Source organism: Anser anser (genome assembly GCF_964211835.1).
Source record: "Anser anser genome assembly, chromosome: 10".
Classification (NCBI taxonomy): Eukaryota; Metazoa; Chordata; class Aves; order Anseriformes; family Anatidae; genus Anser; species Anser anser.
Genome location: NC_139730.1, coordinates 8,653,009 through 8,680,885, shown reverse-complemented (window position 1 = coordinate 8,680,885; position 27,877 = coordinate 8,653,009). Strand labels below are relative to the sequence as shown.

At 45.7% G+C, this 27,877-nt stretch overlaps 1 protein-coding gene across 11 annotated transcripts; it reads right to left on the bottom strand.

Annotated features, from left to right (window-relative positions):
* Positions 1-833: 833 nt before the first annotated feature.
* Positions 834-27,877, bottom strand: MINAR1 (membrane integral NOTCH2 associated receptor 1). Of its 11 annotated transcripts, XR_014588472.1 has the most exons (7): positions 26,169-26,380; positions 17,591-19,934; positions 15,803-16,057; positions 6,753-11,870; positions 6,453-6,646; positions 2,776-2,853; positions 834-2,296 (listed from the first exon to the last, which is right to left on the bottom strand). XR_014588472.1 is itself a non-coding variant. In XM_083849602.1 (4 exons), the coding sequence occupies exons 2-4, from the start codon at positions 19,886-19,888 to the stop codon at positions 11,673-11,675; spliced, it is 2,751 nt and encodes a 916-aa protein (XP_083705728.1). In that variant the 5' UTR covers positions 19,889-19,934; positions 26,169-26,380; the 3' UTR covers positions 834-11,672. The 11 variants fall into 11 exon arrangements, 1 of the variants encoding a protein (XP_083705728.1); XR_014588466.1 differs by lacking the exon at positions 26,169-26,380 and adding exons at positions 26,966-27,165; positions 27,725-27,877 and having other exon boundaries at positions 834-6,646; XR_014588468.1 differs by having other exon boundaries at positions 2,776-6,646.

Genomic DNA, 27,877 nt, shown 5'->3' with positions numbered 1-27,877 from the left:
AGAGTCTTAGTGATACGAACTCAGCTTCTGACAGGCATCAACATCATAACCTCACCTCTTCACATTGGTCCCAGAAGGTAAGAAACACTGAATAAAACTGCACACTAGATTAGCCTTCTTATTTATAAAGGTTTTTGGAGGAGTTCTTACAGATTATAGAGATACATGATGAGAAAACAGTACAAGCAATGCTGTTGTCCTTTACTTGCCCTGACCACCACGCTTCAGTTCCCAGAATGTTCTTTCCCTTCCGTGATGACAATTCACCTAAAAAAAGACATAGCTCATTTGTACATAATGAAAAATAATTCTTATGTACTGCTTCATTCATAGAATAAGATGAAAATCTAGTTCTCCAGTTATTTTTTCATTATTTTTATGGTACAGCAAAAATTCTTGCAGTGGAAGCAAGGTGAACAACCCTTACAAGATTAGTCACTGAAAGAGTCAAAAACCATGTGGGGACCAATTGCTTTCCAAGTGTTTCAGTTCATGCTAATCTTCCAGAAAAGGAGCATGACAAGCTCTTGCCAGGTATGGCATGAAAGCAGAGCTCAGGAACACTAGGAACATTATCTGCAGCAACAACATACATCTTTATTTCCAGGTATTTCACCTATATCTGGCTGATAAAGGAGCGCTAGAGGAGATTCAGAGAACGGAAGAAACTGATGTGGGAACAGGACGTACTAATACATTAAACTGAAGGCTTTTACAAAAAGATGTCAAACCATTTTTGTTGATCTGAGAAAAAATATTCAGGACCGAAAGGCTCATTAGAAATGAAAAACTTTGAGACAAAATGTGTGCAAGCTCATGACACAGACAAATGGTTACAAAATGGTTTTATTATCTGAGGGAACATCATAGCACCATCAGCAACAAATATGCTGCTTGTCTGCATTTATACTCCAAACTCTGTTGTTTCCCATACATCATTGGTTCTGCATTTGCCTGGGTTTTCTCCTTTTTCTTCCCTCTGAAATAAATCATATCCATTAACACATAATGGCATCGGACATGTCCCCATGCAGAGGCTAAAGTGTTGCTTTCAAATCTGTCAAGATACCCACTCCTCGCACGCTTGACCTGCGTTGCTGTGACATTCTCACAGCCTTGGTACTAACTCGGATGTAAAATAACTGTGATAGCAGGTCTGTGGAGGAAAGGAAAAGAAGAATATGGGTGACCCTGGGTGCTGTGAGAATGCAGAGCATTAGCAGGCGAATCTGTAAGGAAATAGTACAATGATCTTCCAGAGCTTTTAAATAATACATTTGATTATAAACCAACTTTAGTGTTAGTTTTAATTGAAATGATACTTCACTTAATATTAGGCTAAATGAAGAAAGAACGTTCCTGCAGAGCCTGGCCTGCTCTGTTAATTTGGGAAGTCCAGGTTATTCCACCAGCAGCATCAGTTCACCAGTGAGAGTGACAGCAAGGTCTTGGTGGGACGACACAGATCTAACCCACTGCAGCCTTCGGTGTTTTCACACCATGAGCGTGTGCCTGAGGGGAGAACTGGACCAGAAAATTCTCTGGGAGCAAGTCTACAGGGCCTGGTCCTGCTGCTGCTGGAGTCAAGGGGTGCGTGATGCCGTCAAAGGTAGCTGGATCTGAGGACAGTTCTTCTTACTGAATGCCAGTCCTGTAGGGTGTTTTCAGTGAAATACTGCCTCTTCAGAAGTCCTGGGAAGCTGGACACCAGCATTTCAGCCTTGCTCAGGTAGAATTACAAGGCATCGATTTTCCTGTTTTACCTATTTCTTCCAGAAAATAAAGCAATTGCTCTCGTTTTCTCTTTACTTATTTGAAAAGGCACAGGAAAAAATAACAGTACTCAAAACACTGTTTTGAGAAAAATATTGGTACTAGAAGTGGAAAAGATTCATCAGTTTATGTTTTAATGAGAAGAGCTCGTGCTCTAGACATGTTAAAATACTCCACGGTTCATCGATCCTTCTTTTGTCCAAAACAACAACCAACTTGGGACAGGTGACCCTAAACCCCCCATGCTCAGGATGCTTTCCCCGTTCTCCCAGTGAGATAATCCTCTGCTGGACTCCTTGCCTGCCTCTCAGTGACCCACTGGACCACCTGTGAACAGACAGCCGTGTTCGTAGCGGTCGGTTGTTATCTCAGCCCTTCTGCTTTGAAGGCAGATTTCCAGCAGGAAGCAGGCAGGGAAGGCAGAAATGGGGGACAGCCACGGCAAGGACAAAATACTGCTGCAGTGGGTGGCATGGAGTAATCTGACCCATCCATCTCTCACCAGCAGCACGAACATGAGCTCCTGCAAGGAAAATAACAGGGGAAAAAGTATTGCAAGCTCTTTTAAAAAAGATGTTATTCTTCTCAGAGTTTTGCAGCCCTCTCTCTTTGCTTTTCACTCCCCCCTTGTTTCAGGCAGCTGTTCAAGGGGTCTTCTCCCTTACCCACAGCTGGAAATGAGAAACCAGAAGGAAAATCCTTGTTAGTAGTAAATGGCTCCAAGCTGGGGATGAACTTGGCCAGGGCAATTACAGTAACCAGTGTCAGCAGATTTGCATATTCACAATTGCAATTGAGGAATAAGCAGTAATGCCATTATGCAAATCCCAGGGCCTCGCATATGGCATCCTTACCAAAACACCCCCACGAACAATGAGGCAGAGCAGGGACAAGACAACTGGGGAGCAGGGAAATCGCCCATGGGAAGGAAAAGGCACCGTAACTCAACACTAACCAGCAGCGCTCAGCCCCGAGCTCTGGGGCTGGGACACCTCCACCCACCTCAGTATTAGGTATCCCTGAGCTCATTGTGCTCCTCTGGGGCCACAGGGAGTTAGGTGGTGAAATGATTGCCTGCAACTGAAGGAAGGACACGGAAGTATATCAACAAAACCACATACTCTCACTTGCTACTGGTGAGCTGAGCAGCCATTATCTCTGTTCTTTTGTTGTTGTTGTTTTTTAACCCTTCTCAACCTCCCGATCTGCAGAACTGATTTGGAGGAGGCGTATTTAGTCTGACAGGTAATTCATCAGCTCCCCCTCGTGAACTCGTGCTTCAAGGTGAGCAGAGGTTTTGGAGAAATTAGAGGTTTGATCAGTACATTTTAAAGTAATCAGTAATTACAGAAACATTTTTCTCTTAGAATACCTGAAATACAGCCGTGCTTTCAGAGGGATTCTGTTCCAGCCTGTCATTATTTTCCACAATACACAGCTAACTCTGCACCAGCTACTCAGTTCACCTTGATTCATGAACAACTATCACTCCCTCCCTACTGTAAATACAATTCTAAACATATGGGAGAGAATTTATAGTGAATTAGTGCTGTACATTATCGCCGTGATTAGCTGCATTTGTTACCCAGCAGATGTCTGGGTAGTAAAAATCCCCCATGAGTACAGTATCCTGGAGTTTCCTGATTCCTTGATAACCAGTCCAAGAATTTCTCGTTCCCGCTGTGCTCTGATCCGGGTGGCCCCGAGCAGATGCTCGCTGTCTGCCCAGCTCCAGCAGCGCTAATCCCGCTGTCCCTGTGCTGCCATCCCAGCGGAGCGCTGCGCTTCCCCTGCTCTCCTCTCCCCTACGTTCCTTCCCCAAAAGCTTTCCCTGCGACATTCATCACCAAAACACTTTGACAGGCAGAGCCTGATATCCCCCAGGTGCTGGATCGCTGCTTACCACCAGAGCTACCCCACTGATGACTAATTTGGCTGTAACTATTTATGATAATGCTAATGCCATTATAAGCATTAAGACAACGCTTGTGAGATATTTCAGTCTCTATCTGGCCCCTGTTTTCCTGGGCACTTCACAAGCACATGGCAAGGGAAAATCTCAGTTCCAAGAAGGAGCCTGAAGAGACACGTGGGGTGTAACTGGCATGAAGCTAAAGCACGCAGAGATCAAGCGACTTGTTCCAAAACATGCAAGACATACGGTACTGCGTCAAGAGCTTTCACATCAGATTATCTTCCCCCCTCACTGGTCTTTCTGTCCCAGGGATGCCTTACTCTTGTCAGCTTGTGTCCTCCAGTAGAGAGAACGCAAATGCCACTGACCCAAACAAGGCTCCGGGAGGCTAAGATAGCACGGATGCTCCAATACCCAAGCAGTTATTTTTTGTCCACAATCAGATCTTTGCAGGCTGCCATGGCTGACCACTTTGCCCAGTAATCATTTAGCACAAGCACAGGGTCTACTGTAGTTGGAGGCCATTTTCTGGGACCACACACAGCATAATTTGGACTTCACCACCCTGCCCTTGAGTTCCAGTGCATCTCAGTAGCTCGACGCTTCATACTTTCTCTTTGAGTCCCGAGTGGTCAGGGTTGTGCTTGTAACCGCAATGATCTTGCACATGCTTTAACCCATGTGCCCACTGGACCAAGACAACGAGCACGGAGCTTTCTTCTGGCTGTCAGACAAAGCTTTGAAGAAGACGGCAAGCAGTGTTGGACCCCCTTTGAATTCCCATCTCTGTACCCTGAGACTGTTCCCCCAAACTCCTCTCTTTGACCAGCACACAAGCAAGCACTCATCATTTGTTATTTGTTTTACTACACCTGTCTTCAACTTGGAATACTAGATTAGCACATCTATTTCAATTGGTAAGGCTACAAATATTAATCCAGTCTTCTAGCAGGAAGTGACTTTTTCTGCTTAGTAAGAAAACGTAAGGCTAGGTGTAGATAATTTCAAGTAATCCAGACTCTTACTGAACTGTTATTTTTCACTCACTTCCAAACAGCCAGCACCCAGCTCAGCCTCTCCAGACCAGAGCCGTGGTTAAGAGGCCTGTTTTTATCCTCCTGCATTCAGAGATGTCTGCTTTTGAACCTTTGAACTAAATGCCATCCAAAGGAGCTCAAACCCAACCAAACAAGCTCACAAGACCAAGGTTTTCAAGTCTTTAATTGCATTAAAAATGTATAAAAATACATACTCGGGTCTTGTGCATGTATCCTTCATTAACACTTACCTGACAAACTCCTCAGGGAAAGGCTGTTCCAAGGAATTCAGTGCCATAAGGTGAGAAAAACCATGAGTTCTGCTTTACTGAACAGCAATTAGCCATACTAGAAATCACACCATAACATTAATTTTGCAGCTACAAGACACTGGCCTTGAAGAGAATTAATGCACTTGCACACATTTGCTGTACAGTCATAAATTTTGGTAATGCAATTTTATGAGCCTCTTAAATGTTAGCCATTGCAAAAAAATAAAATAAAATAAAAAAATAAAAAAAATAGTAACAGGAAAGGCAGGGTAAAGTTCAGCAGCAATATTTCATTACCAAGACAAAGCAAGAAGACAAATGACTCAACCTCCTTGTTCCTCCCCTCTCCCCTCACCATTATGTGGGGAAAAACACTCAGAACAACAAAGATTTGTTTTATTGTAGGCAGTGTCAGCCCAATAGGATGGCAGATTGGGAATTTTTCAGTGCAGGCAGAGATTTGTCTGTCACTAAAGCAGAGTTTACAGCAAAGCTATGCAGCAGCAAGCAAACTCCCCATTGTTTCTAGGGCTGGGCGGAATAATTCACATTTCTCCTGTCCCTCTCCCAAACTGGGCTGTTTCACCATAGGTAATTCCCTCTTTTCTGCCCTTCCACTCACACAACGGAGATGTCTGCATGTGGCCCAGGTGGACATGGGATGGAGCCCTGGGGCCTGATGGGGACAACATGCAGGCAGCACACATTGCATGGGCTCAAAATAAGCATGGAGAACAGTAATTTTATTGTGAATAGCAATGTTTGGCTTTATTTTTTAAAACCATCAGCAATCAGAAATACATCTTTCCTAAGTGTTTTCACACATTTATTAGTATTTTCAATACATTAAATCAATTTTCAATCCTCTGGTTGCAGCCAGGTGTAGAAATGCAACTTCCACAACGCTCAACATTAAAGCAAATAGGAGACATAACTTTGGGATTCCCAGAATCTCGTGATGTTTTGGGGATCGGTGAGAAGAAGCACCGAATTGCAGTTCTGTATCTGCTTTGGGCTGCCAGCCCCACCAGTGGGACAAGGAGAGCTTGGACCTTGAGGGGGGCTTTAACTGAGGCCAAAGCATCAGAAAATTATCCAGCAAAAAATTCCCCATATTTACTGAGGGAATCTGGTTAACTTTGAGGAAGCACAGGATCTGAGTCTGAAGCATGTGTCGGGACACTATTTCTGCTTAGTGCATCAGAGGAACATCCCCAAATCCACAGATCCAGGAGGGCAGGGAGAAACAGGCCTGGGGATGGATAATTGGGCAGAAGCTGCTCTTCATTTCTAAAAGCCTCCATCCTCAGCAGCAACCACGTCTCTGAACACTCTTTTCCCACCATTTCCTCAACTCTATACAGAATTAAGTACTGGTTTTGGCAGAGCCATGTGGCTCTTGTAGACATAGTTTGTGCTATTAACAAGAATTACATAAAACCAAAAGGAACTTACTTATGGGAGGAGCTTGGCTGCTGGCAGCTCGCTTCTTCCTCCTTTGAAGATTTTGCTCCAGTTTCTAAGCGGTCTGTGAAGATTTATGTAACAGCAAGAGATTGAATGGTATGTGGTCTCTGAAGTCATGTGAAGTGAAGCTTGCTGGAGGAATTACTAGCAGAGCAGCACTTTACAAGATATATTGCTCTTTCCTGAAAAGATAACAAAGTAAAAATTAGATGAAAGGAAATATCTCATCTTTATAATTACTCCCACAGATGCTTGCCTTTTCCCAAAGTGCACGCCAACACAACTGACCTTTCTTTTAAATAGGACCATGCTGCACACAATTCGGCAGGCTACAGGCTACTCGCTCCTCTTCCGTGTGCAGATTGAATGGGATGGAGTCACAGGAACATCTCAGAGGGCAGAATATGGCCCAGAGATCCAATATTTTGCTTGTGACTCTTTTGTGTTTCAGGCAGAGCCATTCATCAAAGCTATATCTGAAATAAAGAATTTATTCAACCGGTACAATTGATTGCTGTGAGCAATACGTTCAAAGAAGCACAGATTATGTGGAGCTGTGTCTTTGTTGCAGACACAGCGTCACACGTAGGATCCCTCTTCTACCTTGAGATTCAGTGGCTCTTCCAGCAGTTACTGCAGAAACCTGGCAGCTGCCTGGTCTTTCCAGCACAGTGATGACCCAGATGATGTCTATATTTCCTATATATACAGCTTCTTGGCTAAGGAACACTGTGCCAGAGCCCTTTGGATTTTTTTGGCACAAGCGTGATCACACTTAGCATTTTTATGAAAGTTTCTGCTCCTGGACTCACACTACAACACAAAAACCCAGGGGGCATTTTGCTTGTAAGCTTCTGGATTGGGTGAGTACAAAAGCCTGAAACTGATGCGAGCCCATGCTGCAGTCCCCCAAAATAATGACAACGCTAAACTGTGGGGTCAGAGCCCATCCCAAGGGGACCCCGTCTGCAGCCTGGCATTTGAAAGGTGGGCATCTACATTTCCACCAGCTTGCCTCCCCAGTACACCAGGAGCCTAACTTTCTGCAGTCCCCATCCTGAACAGATTCGCTAAAGCAATGCATTAAAGGTGTATATGCAGTAGCGACGAGGAAATCAGGAGCTTATACTATATTTTCCTGTCATTGTTCATTATTTGTCTGTCTTCTTTTCTGCAGCTCCTCTTTGCAGTCTCTGATGCTGGATTACTTTCAGTTGCAACACCTGGAATTTTAAACAACCTGGTTTTGCAATTAACAAGTCAAAAGCAAATTAAATCCACACAGAGATCCTGAGCAAACTGATTGCTTGCTGATAGGTAAGTGACTATAAATAGTTATCTATAGTACTGACTTAAAAGGGACAGTAGTTGCATAAACACATAAGGGAAATAAATACCAAAATATTAGTCATGACCTTGTTAGAACAGTTGATATGGCATAACACAGACATGAAATGACCTATAAAATGAAATATTACGATTAGTGTCAAGAGCTAATCTTCCAGAAGCCCAGACAACGTAATGCAAAGAAGATTTTAAAAGAAACCCAACAAACTCATTTTTCATTATCTTCTGCCATCTTATTATTTCACAAGTAAGAAATCCATTAGCAATTCTGCCAAGAACTAGATAGGATGCTTAGTTATCTAACACTGAGACACTCACATCCCGTGGCTATCTTGATGTCCCTGGAAAAGAAAAAGAGGAAAAGCAATGGAGTAATAAATTATTATAACTGTTTCATTAAAACTTGGGACACTGTAATTTTTCAAATTTATTTGGTATTATATTTAAATGAACCAAAAGGCAACATTGTACAGTAACTTTATAAAATAAAATTATTACATAGTACATTAACCAAAGCCCCATTTAAAAAAAAAAATCCTAAAAAGTCATTTGGGGACAGATCCTGCTCTTGCTTTTCTACACACATGATTTATTGAGCTGATTTGAGCAGTACTCTTGTTTTAGGAAAAGCAAATGAGATTTGCCCCTCAAATAGTATTTATTTTTTTATAATTCTTGCAGTTGCATTTTATCGTGTAATATATCAAGTTTATAAGGCATAAATACGAAAAACAGTTCAATATGCTCATCATTATTTTAATTAATAATACAATCTAGGACACTTTTTTTTCAATCACACCAAGGATTACAATGTACCTATAGCTTTAATTTATTTTTATTGTTTTTTAATACAAAAGTCTATCATGTAGTATACAGCATATACTAGTTGATAACTGGTTCACAAGGTCGATCACAATATTCTCGCAGGTTAATACTGTCAGGATTTCCCCTAGCTGATATACTCCCTGCAGAACTGCAGGGTCCGTCCTCCCTGGGCAGCTCTCCTCTGGTGGTGGCAACCCACCACTGCACCACCTTACCTATTTTAAGCAAAAAGACATTGGCCAGATGTAGAACCTCCTGGGAACGCCTAGTGATGGCCATCATCCCCAGGGAAGGCAAGGCAGCGGCTCCTGGAGGTATCTGTGGGGTGCAGAGGTGGAGCCAGGCTCTGTCTTCCCCTCTCCCCTCGGGCTCCTGGCACTGCTGGGATGCTCACAGGGGTTGCAGGAGCCGAGTCAAGCTCCAAAGAGGGGATTTGTGCCAAACCCTGTGTAGGGAAATCACTGCCTCGATGGGGATGGGTGCCACCGGCTGCCTGTGCAAAGGGAGGATGGGCAAAAGCACCTCACTCAGTCAGGGGCAGCGTGGATGCTCGGGGTGCTGAGTGCTTGGGTTGGACCAGCTCCACATCGCCCATGACTCCATCACCTCCCAGATCCTTCTTACGATTTTGGGCATCCCTAATGCAAAAGCTCCTCCTGTGCCAGCACCAAGCACTTCTGCGGAGCTGATGGCAACCCCTAAACACACAACCTCCTCTACCCTTCAACCTCCTCTAATGCAGCAGTGCAAGCACGGCCCCAACCTGCCCGCGATCAATACCATTACCTGCATCTTTTCCCTATCTCAGATAATCAGATATTTCCTAAATGTAAATTACTAAGACTGCTGATTTCAGCTGGGAGGTTTGGGTCTCACACGGTCAGACCGCTCGTGTTGGCAGAGGAGGGGTTGGTGGAGGCCTTGTGTCTGTCCGGTGTCCACCCAGCACCCATCCTGCACCCTCTGAGGGACACAACTCTGCCAGCATGAGCAGATGGGACCTGACTCTGCAACCACGGGGCCACTCTGCCTATTTCTGACATCTTCTGCTTGCTGTAGTGGGGCCAACGAGGGACTTGAGGTCTTTCTGATGCTGCCTGGAACCAGGAAGAGATTTCTACATACACAACCAACCTAAATTGTGCGTAAGGTAAACTGCAGAGCAATGCCCCCGCAGAGCATGTTCACATGTCTAATATTAGACATCTTGCTGGCAGCTCTGAAACATCCCTGGAGGTTTCTCTACCTGTCTATATTTACTACGTATGGATCCTGAGCTCCTAAACTTAGGTGCTCTGAATCACACCGTGATTGAAGGCCTAAGGGGAGCCCAAAATAGACAGTGTGAATTACTCCCTCTCTGCTGTGACTCCATCCTGCAGCATCTGGAAGGAGAGAAATCTTGGCATCAGGAAGGGGCTAAAACCACAGAATTTGGGTCAGGATTGCACCAAGGAGGTGCAGGTTTAGGGTGCACACCCCATGAGCCCAGAGAGACCCAGCAGCTCAAGAGCCAGACAGGGGATGCTCTCAGCTGCGGTGTGACCAGGGGGCTGCTTCCAAAGGAACCCAGTGAACCTCCATAAAGAGCTTTCACCACAAGAATCACCTTTCCCTTAGCAGACCAGCAAGTTCACATTATTTCCTGATTTTTTTTTTATTATTTTTGTTTTTCTTACCCTCCCCCCCCCCACATCCACTCGTGACAGAAGAGAAATACTGTCTGGGCATTTGCTTTCACTAACCATGGCACATCATTTCTATCATAACTCGAGAAGTCCTTTTAAACTGCTACGTGCATTTGGGATAAAGCATTAAATGGATGTTTCTCGTGGGGTTACAGACTGCTTGCTGTCCAACAGAGTCAACCATCATTCTTAAGTACATTAGCACTAAGGGAAGCAGACGAGCTCCCTGTGCCGAATGCATTGCACTAACAGCAAGTTTCCACCCGTGCTGTAAGACTGTGCCCTTAATGTAAGCGCTCAGTAACCTCCAGCCCTGCAATCTGAGGAGCAATCTGAACTGTATAGAAGGCTTGCGGGAAGAGAACCTCCATTAGTACCCATTATGTTGTGATTTATGTTATGGGCTCAAAATAGCAAAATTAAACAGTTCTGTTTCATCTACAGTCTAAAAAAAGGCACAAAGACTTTGTGACAAAATTATAACTGTTCAGATTACATTTATGAGAACTTTAACTGAGTGTTGCTTGGATTTGCCAGCTTTGCTTGCTGGCAGGAGTGAAATTGAGACAGTTTCACTGTCTGCAGAGGTAAAGAATACCCTTTTGGCAAGGCATGTTTGCCAGCTCTATGCAAATGTTATTCAACAGAAGCAACTAAAACCTCTTTTGATTGCTTTAAAACATAATCTTTTTGGTCTGCAGCACATTGCACTTAGATAAGTACTCAGTGATGATAGAGTGGGTCTTAGGGCAAGACCAAATATAAAAAGCCCTTTTTAATCTGAACACAGGAATGAACTCTGTTCATGGCTACACAGTCTGCTTTCAATCAAATGATCATGAAATACATAAATGCTGTAAATAAATACAATACATTCAGAGTTTTCTACATTGTAGAGAGCTTTAAGACATTCTTAGCTCCCCGATGTAATGCATATAGAACATTCCCTTCTATACAGTGCTACCTCCAGGTACTCACACCTCCAGTAAATGCAACATAGCTCAGACAACCTTCCTCTTTTGCCTGGATTCTTGTCAGTCTCTGATTCTGTAAAACATTATATTGTTTCTTTAGGAAAAAAAATATTGCACTTTTAAAAATGCATAAAAATCGAACCGAGTTCCCATCAACTCTGCCACATGCTCTGTTATTTAAAATAATACTTCTTGAAAAAAAATGTTTCTCTCGTCGTTTTGTGTTCTGTCTACGTTTACAGCAATCTCCACCAGGATATCCTCAGAACATTCTTCCTTAGCAAATTCCTTACAGTTTTGCCATCGGGTGCTTGAAATACAGAATGAGCTATCTGAGATGCGCACAGCTGGGAGTCACGAGTCTGTCCACGTACTCAGGATTTCATTGTACAAATGGGAACTACAATGACCAGAATAACTGTACAAGCTGCCGCTGCTATTAGGGCAGCTATCTTGCAAACCTTTGCTCTTCTGAACTCGGCTTCTTTGCGTTTTAATAAGGAATCATAGCCAGGAGTATAAATGTCTTCCATCCAGTATTCTAAGTTGTTTGGGTTTAAAGATTCTTGAGTCTAAAAATTAAAAGGAAACAGTTGTTAATTGCCTGGGATCTGTTATTAATAAAATAAGTAAATAAAGCAGGTGTGTCTGGAGGCCTCTCAGCTGCATCTGGGTCTGCTGTCAGGATAAAGTGGGTTATTGCTGCTGCTCACATCCCTTCAACTCCATTTCTCCAGGTCCCAGTTCCATAAGGCTGATGAAAGTGGCAATAAAACACTGCAAAAAATAAACTCCCGCAACAGTTTAATTCTGCTTCAAAATCCCTGACATACTTCTGATTTGCCGGAAACTTCGTCATCCTTGGTGGCATTTAAATAAGATCTCTTTTATCTCCTAGACAGCAGAGATGTCAGCAACTACCGGTCTGTTACTGCTTTTTAAATTATTAAAGCCCAGCTGGTGAGAAAGGTTCTTAACACACACTCCTTATGAACTACATTTTACAAAGCTAACCCTAATTTCGCTTCCTTGACTTGCCTGCAAAGGCAGGTCTCCTCATCCTCCTTGTACAACTTCATCTTCTGCTACATCCTCCCTTCTGCCCACGGAAGAGGTCACTACGCATGGCAGAGAGTGCTGCGGCATTTACTCTTGCATGTGGCATTGAGGTACATATACCTCATACATGCCACAGGTGATGTTAAGATCTCACAAGTTCTCATGTCTTTCATGAGCCAACCTGTTTCTTTACACCAAAAACCACACAGGAATGAGGGACAGCAGCTAGGGAAAGACCCATGCACTCAGCAAGATGTACTCTCAGTTTTTGAGGCAAGAGGAGGATCTGTACACATAGGACAAGATTTTCTACTCCATATTACACCATCTCCAGACCATCTCTACAGGTGAGACCATTTAACCTCAAGGGCACAAACTACATTTCCACAGAAGCAATACTCTGCTCATTGTCAAAGTCTGATCTGATTCTCTCTGGGTGGAAAAAAAAAAAAAAAAAAAGGGAAATCTGAAATCTGAATTGGGCACAAAATGAAAGGCAACCTGGGGGACTCTATCAGTGCCTTCATTTGAATGTTGCATTTCATATAGTTTTTTTTCTTTTTGTCTTTTTTTCTTCTTTAGAATTTTCAATCTCTTAATGCTTTGCATTTCCACCTTGCTTGTTTTTTTCCTTTCATCCTGTCTCTAAGGTAAAATGGGGGGGGAAAAAGGGAAAACCCAACACTAGACACTATACCGCACTTACCAGAAGAAAGAAATAAAGCAAAAATGTGAAGAAGAGGAGAAAAAAATGTTTGAAAAATGACAGCTTTTCCTTGAAGCTGTCTCCCGTGTCTGAGGCCCAAAAGGCCAATTCTTTAACAACTGAAAAAGGTTCCATATAGAAACGTTCCTGTGAGAATACCAACACATACCTTTTTTGTGCTTGCAATGGGTCTGATCCAAAGCTCACTGGACCCAGCACAAAGAAACCCCAGCAGACTTGAGAGGGATTTGGGTAAGCCTTTAATTGGCTAATTCAGATTTTGTGGCCATGAGCTACCAGCTGAAACCTTGCTTTGCCTGACAGCGCTATTTGCTTTATGTACAGAACTACTACAAGAAGTGGTTTTATAGCTGCCCCAGAAACAAACAATTAAAATTAAGCAACAGTTTTATGATCAATTAATGGAGATCTCTATGACAATGCCTGTACTCTGAAGCAGACACCATCAAGCTGAGTCTTCAGAGTGTACCATTCGATCTGTGAATGACCTATTCCAGCCTTTTGAAGAGAAAACCAGAAATAAAACAGCAACCTCATCTCTAAGGGCATCAGAAAAAAATAGCCTGACTGAATGCTTCATCCCAGCGTCTCCTCATATGCAGGGCAAAGCAATGAGATTTAAACAGACCCTGTGCTGGGACAAGCTTTGGCATGACTGTAGTTTTTTGCAGTTTCTGCTTTAAAAGAAGACTGGGAGAAATTTTAAATGAGCAAACCAAGGTTAAAAACACACACACACACACAAAAAAAAAATAAAAGACAGCTATGCTTCAAGGAAATTATAGTTTTGGACCTCTCTGCCTTGATATTGACCTTTTAACTACTTCAGAAGGAAGATGCATTATTAAAAAGGCCCATTACTGTTAATCAGCTTCCTTTCCCATTTCATTGCCAGACGTAGGAATGTTCATTAAAGCATAATGTATTTACTTTCAGTTCTAATAAACTTAATCACTAGGAAAAAACCCACTCATCAGTCTGTGTCTATTTTTTAAGTTTGTCAGTAAGCTCTATTATAAAGTCTAGACATGGGTTTTGCAGAGTAGATGCAATTCTGACAGTCCTTTTGCAGGGAGAGAATCAAACCTGTAAAGTTTTATCACCTTTATCCTAAAGATAAATGATGGCAATAAGCTGCTTTCTCTGGTTTGCTCACAGTGATGCAGAGCTGCTGACATGGAAGAAAACGGTCCTACAAGGACCAGATGGAGAACACTTCTCCCAGGGGAGCTGTGCTTCCAAATATCACCTCCCCTGTTGCCTCCGCACAGCAGGTAAGGGATGCTTTGTGGCTGCCTACTGCAGAGGAACTTCTTTCAGTCTATTCCTACTCCAGCATATGGTCTGCAGTGCCAGGGATAGGAATTTAGTAACCCCTCTGATGCTTTTAAATCCCAAACAGCAGCAGGCAGCTGAGGCAAGTTGCAGCCTGTTCCCTGTGCTACTCGGTTTCTCTCCAGGTATGCTTTAGCACAGCAAGGAGCAGAGGCTGGTGAGGTCAAGGACGTTTGCATGAGCTGTGCCTGGAGGTTGATGCAGTCTGCACAAATTCCTGCACAAGCAAATTCCAGCCCAAGACATCTGAGGGCAGCACCGGTCCCCTCCGCTGGCTCTGCATGCTGCTATATAAATGTATACATGCGATACACCATGATTTGTGCATCAAGGGCTGATTTCATTATGTGATGCTTTTTGTGTTTCACGACCCAATGCTGCAACAGCTGTTTGGTCTTTACACATTTTGGATGACATTCTTTATGTTTCCCCTTTAGGCTCAGAGATCTTCCTTCCTAGAAGATGTTTTGTGTTTATCAGACTAACCGGGAAGAAGAGCCTGGTTATTCTTTTTAGGTTATATACCTATGTAGGCTATGCCTGCATTGGCAAGCTGTGCAGCCTGGTAGGAACAAATCAGTAGAGAAATGGTGAAGACGCAGGGTCTCCCCTTTTGCCTTTAAAGGGGAGGATATAGATCTGGGCTAGATCTGGTCTGGCCTGTTAGTGGTTGGGAATGCATTGTTTACTCAGGGAACACAACATGTGGTGTAGTTTCAAACAAACAAACTCGGTTTCCACTCTCAGAGATCACTCTCCCAAGCAGAGACCATTGGGAGATCTACCTCAAAGGCACATTTCCAAGCTGAACTAAAATATGACCCACCATTAACTGATCTGCCCTTCACATGACTGTAGTTTCCAACAGCCACTTCAGAGCTTCAAACAGCTGTGTATTTCAAAAAGAGTGATGGTATTGAATGTCTTCTACAAATATTTTGTTTCATGTTCATAGCAAAATGGAAAAAGTGTTAACACTTAAATTCTCTGTGAACAATTCAGAGAGAACAAGGATAAAAGAAAAAGCAGCAATGCCAGATTCTGCACCACCACCTTACTGCAATTAGGGACCAGTTTCACCTCCCCCTTTTGTCCATCCCTTTATCCCCAGCCTCTTCTTTAGAGTTAACAACAGTGCGATGGCTTAGCAGACATCTCTCCATTACAGAACAAAGTGGAAGCACCAACCTGTCAATGATCATCACTCAGCAATCAAACATCCACATTTTTCTTTGTCCTTAGCCAGGATGGATAGGGATCAGCAAGATTAGAGGCTCAACACTGCATAGCTCCTTCCTGAGCTATCCAAATCCCTTATTAAATTCATTTTCTGGTAACATCCATTCACAAACAAGCCATTCAAATTAAACAAATGGGACTCACTTGTAGATCCAATGCTGCAATCTTGCCTTTATCCCCCGAATTCCTTGTGTATTCCTCTATGGTCCATGATGGCTGGGCGCGTTTCACTTCAGCCAGCTCCGTCAGCCTCATGTCCGTGTAGAGCGGGTTGCTCTTCATGTGTGACTTGAGTGATGCAGGGTAGGGATGAGGACTAAAGACTTGTTCAATCAAGAAAGCATCTTTTGGCTGTTTAGAGAGTCTATGTGGCTGTGGGATTTCGTATTGCCTGTCTGCCTGCAATAGGGTTCAAAAGAATTTGAGAGAAGAAACAGGACTATGAGGGGGTTAAACACAAAGGACAAAGATATTCCTTTCAGACTCACTATATGATACTGCTTAAGCCAAGATAAGAGAAGTATCAGCTAGAACAAAGTTTTCGGATGGTGGACTTAATCTGTTTGCCCACCCTCTTCTCACAACCAGATCAAAGAGGTATTTTACAGACAAGTCTCCATAACATGATCACAAAGCTGACGCAGAAGAGGAAATTTAGGTTTTGTATTGTTTACGGGTTATAAAACTATTCTGAAAATAGCCTGAACATTCAGAAATGCCTACCTGATCTGGTAAAGCTCGGAGCCCCATACAAGCTTCAAAATTTGTGTTTCCAGATCAAATCTCAACAGGATGAAGTCGTGGGGGGAGCCTCCAGGTGCTACCCCCTTGGCACCACATCATCCATGCTACCAATCTAGCATCAGCCATGGTCTACCACAGGAGTGAGGAAGCGACCTTCAAAGTCTTTACTTCATCCTGGGCAGACCAATGTACAGAAATGCCAGGGTTTGGGCTTGATAAAGGTAACCCCTTTCCCCATCTGCAACCTGCTAATAAACCATAGTTTATGGTTTCTCGTTCAATCCAATTGCACTTACCCCTATCAAACCTCATCTTCTCCCTCCTCAATCATTCTTTGCCCTTGATCCCCCTCCTAAGGAAGCACAGCATGCCCACCACGTGTTCCTGATAGACTGGGAAGCTGAAGGGTCCCCAACCCTCTCCAGTGGGCTCCACTTCCACAAAACAGAAACAATAACCCTCAGCATGCACACTTTTAACCAAGCAGCAACCAGAGCCAAGTGTAAGGACAGCCACGATAAGGATGCGATCTGCAAAGACAGCAGTGGGCAGCTGCTGGGAGGGATTTGGGCAGAGTTTTTTCTGGCTGACCAAACCAAGAGGGCAGCTATGCTGCATTTCCACCATGGAAGGTTTAAGATGCATGTCAATGACCATGAAAGTCAGACAAAGAAAACATGACTACAGTTTGCATCTCATGGTGCACACAGAGGGATTTTTTTCTTGAGGGACTTGAATCCACGAATCTACTTTGTTGCCTTTTAAATATGCATGTACTCTCTGATAAAAGCCATCACAATGCAATTTCAAACTATCCCTTCTAAACCAACCTCTGGAGAATTTCAGACTGTAACAATTTTCCTCACGCTCTTTTCACCAAGTTAATTACCCAGCCTCCGTTATATCGCCCCTGATGATGAAGAACATCATCCTCTTTCGAAGATTTCACCCAAATTACCCCCCTCCCTTTTCAAAAGAGCAAAATGCTTTTAGGAACAACTTGACCATATTGCAGCTGCCAAGCAAGAATATATAGGTACAAAATCACTCAATTATGATAACAATAAAGACAGGCATAATATGGCGGGGCAAAGCATTGTCATACCCCAAGGCTTGTGATGACTGCGGAAGACATTCATAACTAGATTATTTTCAAATGCTTATTATGTGAGTTAAGGTTGAAATTACCTCTTTAGATTTCCTGTGCCAGTCTTTATTTTCTCCTCCATCTCTCTCTTTCATCTCCTCTTCTGTAATGCCAACTTGGTTGCTATACGTAATAGCTCTCCAGTCTCGGGGAGAGTTTGAAATACTTGCTATTTTGGATTCAGTTGCACTATTTTCCTCTGTTAATGATCTTGATGACCTCCTAGTAAATAAACTTTTTTTCAAGGCTTTTACCCGAAGACTTTCGCTGTTACTTCCACTGGCGTCTGAACAGCACCATTCTGGATTATTCTCCAGCTTGCCTCCATGAGGAGTGTTGTGGCACTGAAATATCTGCGGGGAGTTACTTTCATCTGACGCGGCCTCGCTTGTCAGTGAATTAAGATCTATTTGTACACTGACCTTCTCTGGCTGCTGAATTTTTTGATCCAGCTTGCTTAATTTTCCCAGGACTTGGGAGATTTCTTCACGGACGCCTGAGAGAGACTCCAGTTTCTTCTCTATTTCACCAATCCTCAAAACCAATTTGCAGACACTTGTTTTCAGTTCATCGTCAGTGTTACTGACATCTGCCCGGACCACTTTTTCTAATTTGTTGCAGGCACTCCCGTTGGAGATTTTAGTCAAATTATGCTCAGGTGAGCTGTCACAGTCTGATTTATGCACCTGAGACAGGGAACCAGTGCTGTTGTAGCACGAAGACTGCATCACTCCCGTGGACCCACTGATACTCATGTCGTCCAAAAACCGGAAAATGTCACTGATATCATCACTCACAATTTCAGAGTCATCATCTGAGTGCTTAAGGGAGTGCCGCTCTCCATACTTGGCTTGGCCTGGTGCACACATATCCTTGCATTTTTTGTGGTCCAGGACCTGTTGCTCTGTTTGTGTCCCGACACTCGTGGTCCTGTCAATGCTTAAGATCTGAACAGAAGTACAATTAATGCTTTTGTCCTTAAACTTTTTGACCGGCTCATGTTTTTCCACATCTAGAATGGAAGGAATTTCCTTGGGTTTATGCCCGTTTTGTTTCACAGCGTAATTTGTCTGCATAATTGGTTGCTGATCCTTTGCATTTAGGTAGGACTGATGCCTGTCAGCTGAAGGAAAGTTTGGAGACGGGTTGTTCGAACTCTGGTAGCGCATCTTCTCTTCTGACTGCTTCCTATTAAAAAATGATCGTTCAAAGTCAGGTACCTCCTCAGTATTTAAGCTCCAGCTTTTAGCTGGCCAGGCAGTTTGTTTGGTTGGTTTTCCTGTCCACTTTTTGTTGTCCTGGGGCCCAAGAATAGTAGTTGGGCCAAAATACGTTGAAGCTTGAAGATCATCTAGGCTTTCATGCTTCGCTCGTCTTTTGTCTGGTATAGGAGAATAAACTGGATTCAAGTACTGGCTGCTGTATGGCATTTCAAAGCTGTGGTTGAAGAAAGCCTGCTTAGAGCTTTCTTTCCTGTTCTGAGGCTCTCTGTGTCCATCTTCTGGCTTTTTGTTGGGTGGTATTAAGTTGGGAGATATTGTAATCAGATTATGAAAATCTTCTTTGAATATATTCCTTTTCTGGATGCACGACTGCATCACAAACGGCTCATCATTTGAAATGAAGGTTTCTTTCAGACCTGCGCTTATTGGCAAGGAGTCCTGGTCTGAAATAGATTCGTTTTCAATGTTCATGGGGAAGTATGTACTCTGCATCTCGCACGGCGGAGACGTGGCGATGGAGTAGGATGCCAGTGCCTGCAGCCTGTCCAGAGAGGCAGCCCGGCCCTTCATCTCCTTATTGACCCCAAGCAAAAAGTTGGGTTCTGATGAGGGAACGAACTGTTGGCAGTCTTTGCAGTCCATCTTCCTGCATTTTGAAGACCTTCTGACCGGAAAGCCCTGGTTAAAGTCCTGGTCGTTCAGCTCGCAATTGGGCACGCAGTCTGCCACGTTGCAGATTTCCGTGTCGGATCTGCAGGACTCGAAGGACTCTTTCTTCTTCACTTTCTGCCTTGCAACTGGAAGCTTCTCCTTGGCCACTCCCCCATTCATTTGTATGAGGTTGAATATTGTTACTATATCTGCTGCAACCATGATTTTCTTTGATTGCTGATTGTTTACAGTGCATCTCATTTTGTCTTTGAACAAAGTCGCTGGGAAATTAGGATCCAGGCAAGCAGTGTAAAACAGCACACTTCTGAGTTTGGCCAACTGGGACAAATCAAACCTTGCACAGAGTGACTTGCAGAGATCCTGGTAAGAAACGGTGTTCTGCTTTGTGTCCAGCTCCTCCAAGATCTTCACCAGGAAGAGTGAGGTTTCCTGGTTGGACTCCATAGCTCAAGCGTATTTTGTTGTTTATCCTGGAAACTGTGCTCCACTTCTACAGCAACACACAACAGCAAACAAAAAAAGATTGTAAGTCACCCATAGATAATGTTCAGAATCTTGTAATTCAGCCACAGCCTGGACCTGCCTCCCTGACCATGAAGTCAGGGGCTTGGTTGTATAACCCATCCTCTTGTTTCCAAACTCCATGGCTGTAATCCTAGCATCAGTGAAGTCAATAATACTTAAATGGGATCAGGATTTCATCCAAGGAAGCCCATTTGTGTCACTATCTGCCAAAGTGAGCAAGTGAATAAACAGCAGAAGCTTTGCAGGGGCTGAACTCATGGCAGATACAACACCACAGCCTGCTTGCTAGTGGGCTTTCACAGAACATCTGATCAACTTATGAAAGTGCAGATGTGTCGAGTTGTTTGGCAATAGTTCTACCCCTGTTCTGTAACCAGAGGTGATCTACCACACCATGACAACTCCAGCTGTTTCCATATTGACTGCAAAATGCTCACAGGAAGATTTTCTGATAGTAAGAAAGTTAGAAGTTATCTGCTAGAAGTTATCTAAGCATCATGCTTTTTTAAAAACATTACTCTCTATTCTATATTATTTCTTATAGATAGTATGATACACTTTGCAGAAATACCTTTTCCTGACTTTACAATTCAGGAATGGAAGAGCTGCCCGGCCACATCTGAAAATCTTTGAGCCCCATTTCAGAAATAAAGTGCAAAATTTAGAAAAGAGCCGAAAGAGTTAAAAAATAAAATATCCCACTGAATCTTGAAACAAATCCAGCAGATGTTAGAGGACTGTCTGCCAATCAGGGAGCATGTGAAGACTGAGAAATATCAAGGACGGAGCACATCCTCTTCAGTAATGGGCTCCCAAAGAAACCCAGGCAGTGCAGCTTCATTCGCCAGTCTGAAGAGCCAGGGCAGAGGTGGAGAGCAAAGGCTGCACATTTATATGGGTAATAAGAATAGCTCAGGCAAGCACAGCTAACACGAGCAAACATCTTGGGAAGGATGTAAAACCCCGCTTTCAGAGTGGAAGCCAACCTCTAGCTATTATAGATTAAGAAAGGCTGCTGATGGGATGCAGGTTATTTTTCATCTGCCTGTAGTGAATATTCTTGTCGATGCCTGCTGCTGGCTACTAGGAGAGGCAGTTTACAAAACTAGACAGATCATGGGATGCTGCAGTTCTTATGTTTGGACACTGTTATTCTTACTGACAGGAATGACAATAATATTTCTCCTTTCCCAAAGAGCTATGGTGCCTCCCCCATTCACTCCCACCCTGCAATGACCCCAGGAGCGAGTCTCTCCATCTGCATCAAGAGCAGAATATCCACCTGAGTGGCAAAGCACAAGTCAGGCTTGCAAGGTTTCTTATTACTCCTTAAAAAAGCCGATTCCCACCCAAAAACATCAGGACTCCTGAGCATGGTCCCAGGAACCCTGAACAACTCCTCCCTCTCTTGTAGCCTTTCATCCTGACCCCACATTACGCTGCTGATCACCAGCAGTGTCAGAAGCTGCCGTACATCAGCTTTCATAGCAAACGCCACAGCAGCAGCTTCCAGAGAGAGAAAAAAAGAAAAACAAGTTGCCTATGTGAATCTGAAGGAGATCTCCATGCAGACTTGGCTGTTTATTTAAGAAACATCTTTCTGCTGCCTCTGATCAGAAGTTGAGCAGCAGCATGAATGTATTCCAGTGATTGTAAACACCGCTCTCAGAAACCAATGACTACAGGGATTTTCCAGTTCCTCCGTAGCATGCATGTTTGCTTTTAAAGCTCCTGTATTATGCACAGCAGCAAAGCTTTTCTGCTAACTGACAAGAGAGCAGAAATGTTATATTGCTCAGCGCCTGGCTGCAGAAAGTAATGCTAAAAGCTGGAGGAGGATGGTTGTATCCCTTCTCTCTTTATCAACTGAGTGTGCTTGGAGGCACAGCCTCTTTATCAGCCTGCCTTTGCATCTCTCTGACATGTCACCGTCAGGAAATGAAGCACCCTGGCTGTGTCCAAGCTGCTCTACCTGCCACCAAAGCCACCAAGCACTCCCGGAGTAAACTTCAAATGTGGGGCTTGCAGGAGACAGTCCCGGCTGCCAGGGGACTGCCTCTGCAACTCAATTTTCAGCACGTTATAAATCTGCCATTTGCGGCAGGAGTGGAAATCTGTCTTTTTGTCACCTCCGTGCTGAATACAAGCAACAGCAAATATCTCCTCCCTTTTGTAACTTCACAGCTTCTCACAAAACCTGCACCTGGATATGCATGTTCACAGCCTGACACACACACTGCTCTGCCTGCACTGACCTGCCAGAGCCCTGCTTTCTCCCTGCTCACAGTCCTGCTAAAATACACCACTAGTCAGTTTGCAATAAAATACTTCTCAAAACTGACAACCCATTTTGTTCCCTTCCTTTCCCAGCACTCCTTCTGTGCTCTCTCATCCCAGTGAGGGTAACCTGGGTAGCATTTCTTGAATTTTTTCTATTTTGCAGGAAGCCATTCTTACAGTACTGCAAACTTCCATTCAGGTTTCCAAATCCTATGACTTGGTAAAACTTGGGTCAGCCTGATTTTCAAAGGTGCTGCGTGCTGACATCTTCAGTAGGTTCAGAGGAAGCCCCACATACCTCATATTGCTTTTACTTAGCTGCATCAGTACCAACAAGGAGCCTTTTTTGGGGACTTCAACCCACGGCCAAGCCATAAGGCAGCGGCACTGAAGCACGGATCCTACATGGAGCTGCTCTGCCAGACCTGGTCTAGCTCAGGCTGGGACCAGTTTGTTTGTCTCCTTCTTTCCCAGAGCCAAGCCTGGAAGGTGGCAGTCAGCTGTAAAGCAGAGAGGGGACAGGGGATGATAGAGGCTTTGAGACAAGGGTCACTGGGAGAGAGCTGAGCCTGTAGAGGTGGGAATTTGGCCAATTTGCTCAACTGAGGCTCAGCTATGGGAGGTGGGAATTGAAAAGGCAGGTTGCAAGATTAAATGCAGGCCTTGAGGAAAAGCAAGGTATCTAGGAGCTGGAATAATTTCCTCTTCATCCCTTGGCTGCTCACAAACACCTTTCTGGTGTGAACGCACTCAGGTGTAAAAGATACCTTTGGGCTTCAGGCTGGGCATGGAAATGTGTGCTCTCTTGTTCCAGAGCATCAGAAACACTGCCCCTGGAACACCCAGCAGATTCGGGCTGCAAAGAACAGAATAATAAAGGGAACAGGATGTAATACCCCATAAGGACAAAGCCTTAAAACCTTACTTCCAGGGTCAGAGATGCAAAAATCAGGCAAACCTGGTGCCAAAGCTTTTAGCTGCACATTAGTCTCCCCCGTCTCTTGTCAAGTCACCCTGGGAGCTGCACATCCCAGGCTCTGAGCATTTGGCCAGGCACCATCTCAGGTCCATGATCATTCACCACCTCTCAGAGCAGGACCAGAATAGACCTGGACCTGGCACGTAAATGCAAAGCTCCAAAATGAGCATAGGAAGACCTTTCAGAGAGGGTACAGAGTCGTGAACCAGTCAAAAGCAGCAGAGTAAATGAAAGTACCCACAGCACGCATAGCAGCATGGGGTTGCTCGGATGGCCTCAATTCCACCAAAGTCCTGCCTGATCCTCGCTACCAGCACAACCACGCACCCTTCACACCCCCTAAACTGCCACTGATCTCCAGAGTCATGGAGAAAATCGGGCACAGGGCCAGGACCTTGCTTATTTATCCTCAGCCAGACAGCCTCTGACCAAATGAGCCACTTAACATTTCACTCTTAATGACTTTGTCTTATTAACACAGGGAGGGGGGCTGTGACTTAGCTCCTCAGGCTCAACATTTGCAGCCCTGGCAGCACAATTATATGGCAGCACGGGCTCGTACAGCATCGTATTGCACGGCCAGTCGCTGGGGTCTGACTCTGTGCACAGATGAGCTCCGGGCTCACCACAAATCGATGCCTTCTTGCCCTGCACCAAAGCAATGAACTGAGCTCTCTTCTTACCGTTAAGCTGCTACCTCAGCCTCTGGAGGCGCAGACCAAGAGTACTGCGATTGCAACCTCCATCCCTCACGGCTGCACAAGGGGAAGATGCTGTTCTATTTTCTGGTGTCTTTGGGAATCAATCCTCTGTAAGAACTCTCCCCCGTGGCCCAGGGAAACCTGCCAGAATAAAATTTCCCTCCTCAACTCCCCAGACCAGCACTGGAGCGAGGGTCCCCTCCACCTGCTGGTTCCCCTGTAAATTCACCATTCACAGCAATTCATTTCATCAGTGCCACTGCTCCCAGATGCCAAGTGGCACCTTCAGCCGCCACTGCATCCACTAAGGGCAGTGCATATTGGGGCACATCAATCCCAGGATGTGATTCAAGAGAAAGTCCCGCCACTGGCATTGAAAAGGTGCCTTGGATGAGCCCGAATCACGGCTGCTGGCAGACAGCTCGTGTTATCTTCTTCTGCTATGTCCTCCTTCATTTCCTTCGCTGTTCTTGGTGCCTCTGACATTTGTCCTCCCCGTTTCCCAGTGCCCACAGCAGGTGCAGCTAACACACAGGCTGTATAGTTGCTGGAGTCATCATTTCCCTCTCCCTTTGATTTGCTGAAAGGGAGGCAGCATCCTGGTTTTGATTGCCCCCACGGTGACTAACGGGCCACCCTATAATACCATTACCACGACGACAGATAGAGCGAGCGATCCTTGCATAAATTCCCCCAGAAAGAGCAAGCTACTTCAGTGCAGGAGAACATTAATACAGAGGCTGTAATATGCTGTTTTACTATTAACTTGAGCTCATAAATCTTTCAGCCTGTCTTCCCAGCGCCAGATACAATAAAACAAGGCAGGCAGCGCACGCCTCACATGAAACATACAACGCTTGGAGACGGGATTCAGTTTTGTTTCCCCCCATACTCACAGATCCATTTCCCTGTCAAAACAAGAAGGAATTTCTGACAGACAGACATCCTGAGCTCCGTCTGCCTTCCACCGCGCGCACACCCAGCAGAAACAGAGTCCCTTTCCACACACCTTATTCCTCCCCCTGCCTTTTGCTGCCCGTTAAAAAGATAACGAAAAAGTGCACTTTGGAGCCCCATCCCCACGATGGCTTCTCAGCACCTCTGAAAAGTCCTCTCGAGCAGCCGGGCTCATGCAGTCTCGATGGGACTGTCCCCCCAGGCGTGCAAGAGCAGGGTGGAGGGACCTGTGCTGGCTCCCTGCCGGGATTTTTATTCGCTCTTCCAGAGCCAAAGGGGACAAACGGGCAAACCCAGGCTCCTCGGCAGAAGCAGGATGAGCTGTACGGGGACTTCAGTCCCCCTGCAAAATTCAGCAGCCCCTAAAGCCTCCTCCACAAATTGGTGGGGAACTTGTGGGCAAAGACAGCGTGCCCCCGCAGCGGTGTCAGCGCTCAAGTCGAACAGGGTTTGCCTTAGGTTTTTCTTGCACAATAACATCGGGTTTATTATTTGTATTGTTCAGTTACATAACCCAGGTTAAGGTTTCTACATGGTCTGGAAAAGTGCAGTCAATCACTCTAAAACTGTGCAGTAAATTACTTGAATTATTACTGCATCATATGCTCCCGGCTATCCTTTGCCAACTATCGGCCCATACAGACACACACCAACACTCTCCTGTCGATGCGTTATTAGAGCACATCTGAGTTCGGTTTTTCCCCCCCAAATTCGTGCACAATGAGACACCCCTGCAAACACCGTCAGATAGATACGGAGAGGTCTGAGCGAGTTAAACGTGAGCGATTCGTTCCCTCTGTGCTCAGCCTGCGTCTCTGCGTGGCAAACCCACCCCCCCCGCTGCCACCCCACAGCTGACTTTGCTCAGACCGTTCCCCCCCACCAGTGGGTGCAGCATCCCCGGCCCCGTGTGCTCCCCATCCCTTCCCAGTAGGGATTTAGGGGTGCAGGCTGGGGGTCCCCCGCTCTCTCCCCTCCGGCTGCCCGCGGACAGATCCAGCAGTGCGGGACCAAAGCGCAGCTGCCGAAGTCACGGAATTTTAAGATTTTCGAGTCCCCCCCCTTCTCTGAGTCCCGACAAAGAGGTGACACCTCGGGGTGCCCGGGCTGGGGGGCTTCCAACCTGCACCCCCCCCCCCCCGTGTCCCCACCCCCGGGGGGTGCCGGTGCTGAGGCCACCCCCCCTGCCCCCCCCCACGTCCCCGCATCCTCCCCGGGGGCTGGGGAGCGCTTGTCCCCGGTGCCCCTTTCTGCATGCCTCCCCCCGGCACCTGGGGCTCACCTGGGGGGGCTCCGCCTGCCTCCTTCTTGCCCGTCAGGGCTGGCCCTGCCGCTGCAGCAGCCGCTTGCCAGCCGGGAGGAAGAGGAGGAGGAAGAGCCCGAGCCTGAAGCCCCAGCAGGATGCCATAGCGCCGGGCTGCGCTGACAAAGGCGGCAGCAGGTTGGCATGGGAGGAGGAGGAGGAGAGGAGGAGGAGGAGGAGGAGGAGGAGAGGAGGGAGGGGGCTGCACAAGCCGAGCCTCCCTGCGCCGCCCCCGAGCCCGCAGATACGGGAGGGGGCCCCGGCCCGGCTCGGCTCGGCGCGGCCCGGCGGGAGCCAGCGCTGCGGCACCGGGGATGCTCGCTCGGGCTTTGCAAACCCTTTCTGATTATTTTATTTATTCTTCTCGCGAGTGCCGCCGGCTCTCTCAGCCACCCGGAGCCCCCAGGAGGCGGGGGGGGCAGCAGGCGCCCAGCTGCGGCCCCAATTTCAGCCCTGCTATTTCCCCACCCTGCTGCACCCCAAATCCTCCGGAAGGTGTTTGGGGACAGATGCGGTGGAGCATCTCTCCAGTTGTGTCTGGGTGGGGAGGACATCGCTCCCCCAGCATCCATCCCTGCGTGCCCGCGGTGCTCAGGGGGCAACGGGCTTGGGGCGCACGGGTGGCTGCTGCCGGCGGTACCCAAACTCCTCTCGCAAAAAAAGGGATGGTGGCCCTAGCTCGGATGGGGTCACCGGCATGGACCACCATGTACAAGGTACTGTGTGGGCCACACGACGTGGTTGTCCCCACCTCGGGTGTTAGGTAAGGAGCTTACCTCATGTCCCAGCAGGGCTTCTCTCCCGGCCGATGGCCAGCTTGCTGTGCCACCCAGAAAGTACTGCAGAGAGTTTTTAATAGAGGTGTTGCCGGGTGAATAAAGCAGTAAGATGTCAGAGCCTTGACTTTTCGTTTCATTAGTAACCTTCAGGAGGTGGAATATCGGGTTTTCTCTCCCAGACGAAGCAATTGGAAGGGCTGCGTGCACAAACACACCATGGACATCACACCACTCTGGCCGAATTGGCATAAAGCTGTGTGTTTTCCCTACTCTGACAACCTTAGATACAGATTTCTGCTTTTCTGGAAGAAACAAGGGATCAGGAGAGGGTTTTTTTTGTCAGAAACCCACTGATGTGCAAGTCCTTCCACTGACTTTGAGGAAAACTGTATGTGATTCAGTGTGCATATATCTGTAAAGGCACTTACGCATACAACAACCAATACAAGGGGAGAAGGCAAGCATACTTCTTTGCAAATGGAAGAAGAAGGTGTTTGAACTACATTTATTCTTACCACTACTTATCAGCAGTGAAAGAGGCAGTGTCCTTGAGCCCCATTTTGCATGCTTCCTTCAGCTAGTTTTGTGCCGTAAGGAACCATTTACTTGCAAATTGCATGCTTGGATGATTTCAGCCCCATACCACATCCTATAGAGCACGCCTCCAGGTCACGGGAAACGGGAAAATTCACCAGAAAGCTCTCTCTGCCCCTCAGAATTGCAAATACCAAGGCAAAAGTAGGAAATGTTTCTTACCACCTGTCCAGGTCTGGCTGATATTATTTGGTTTAGCCCAGGCTCAGTATTTGACTGAAGCTCTAAAGGCTGGAGCTGCACTGACGATGCCCAAAACCACGGTGATAGGTTTCCAGTGTTGGCTCCCATAACAAAAGCTGGTCTGCTAGAAAT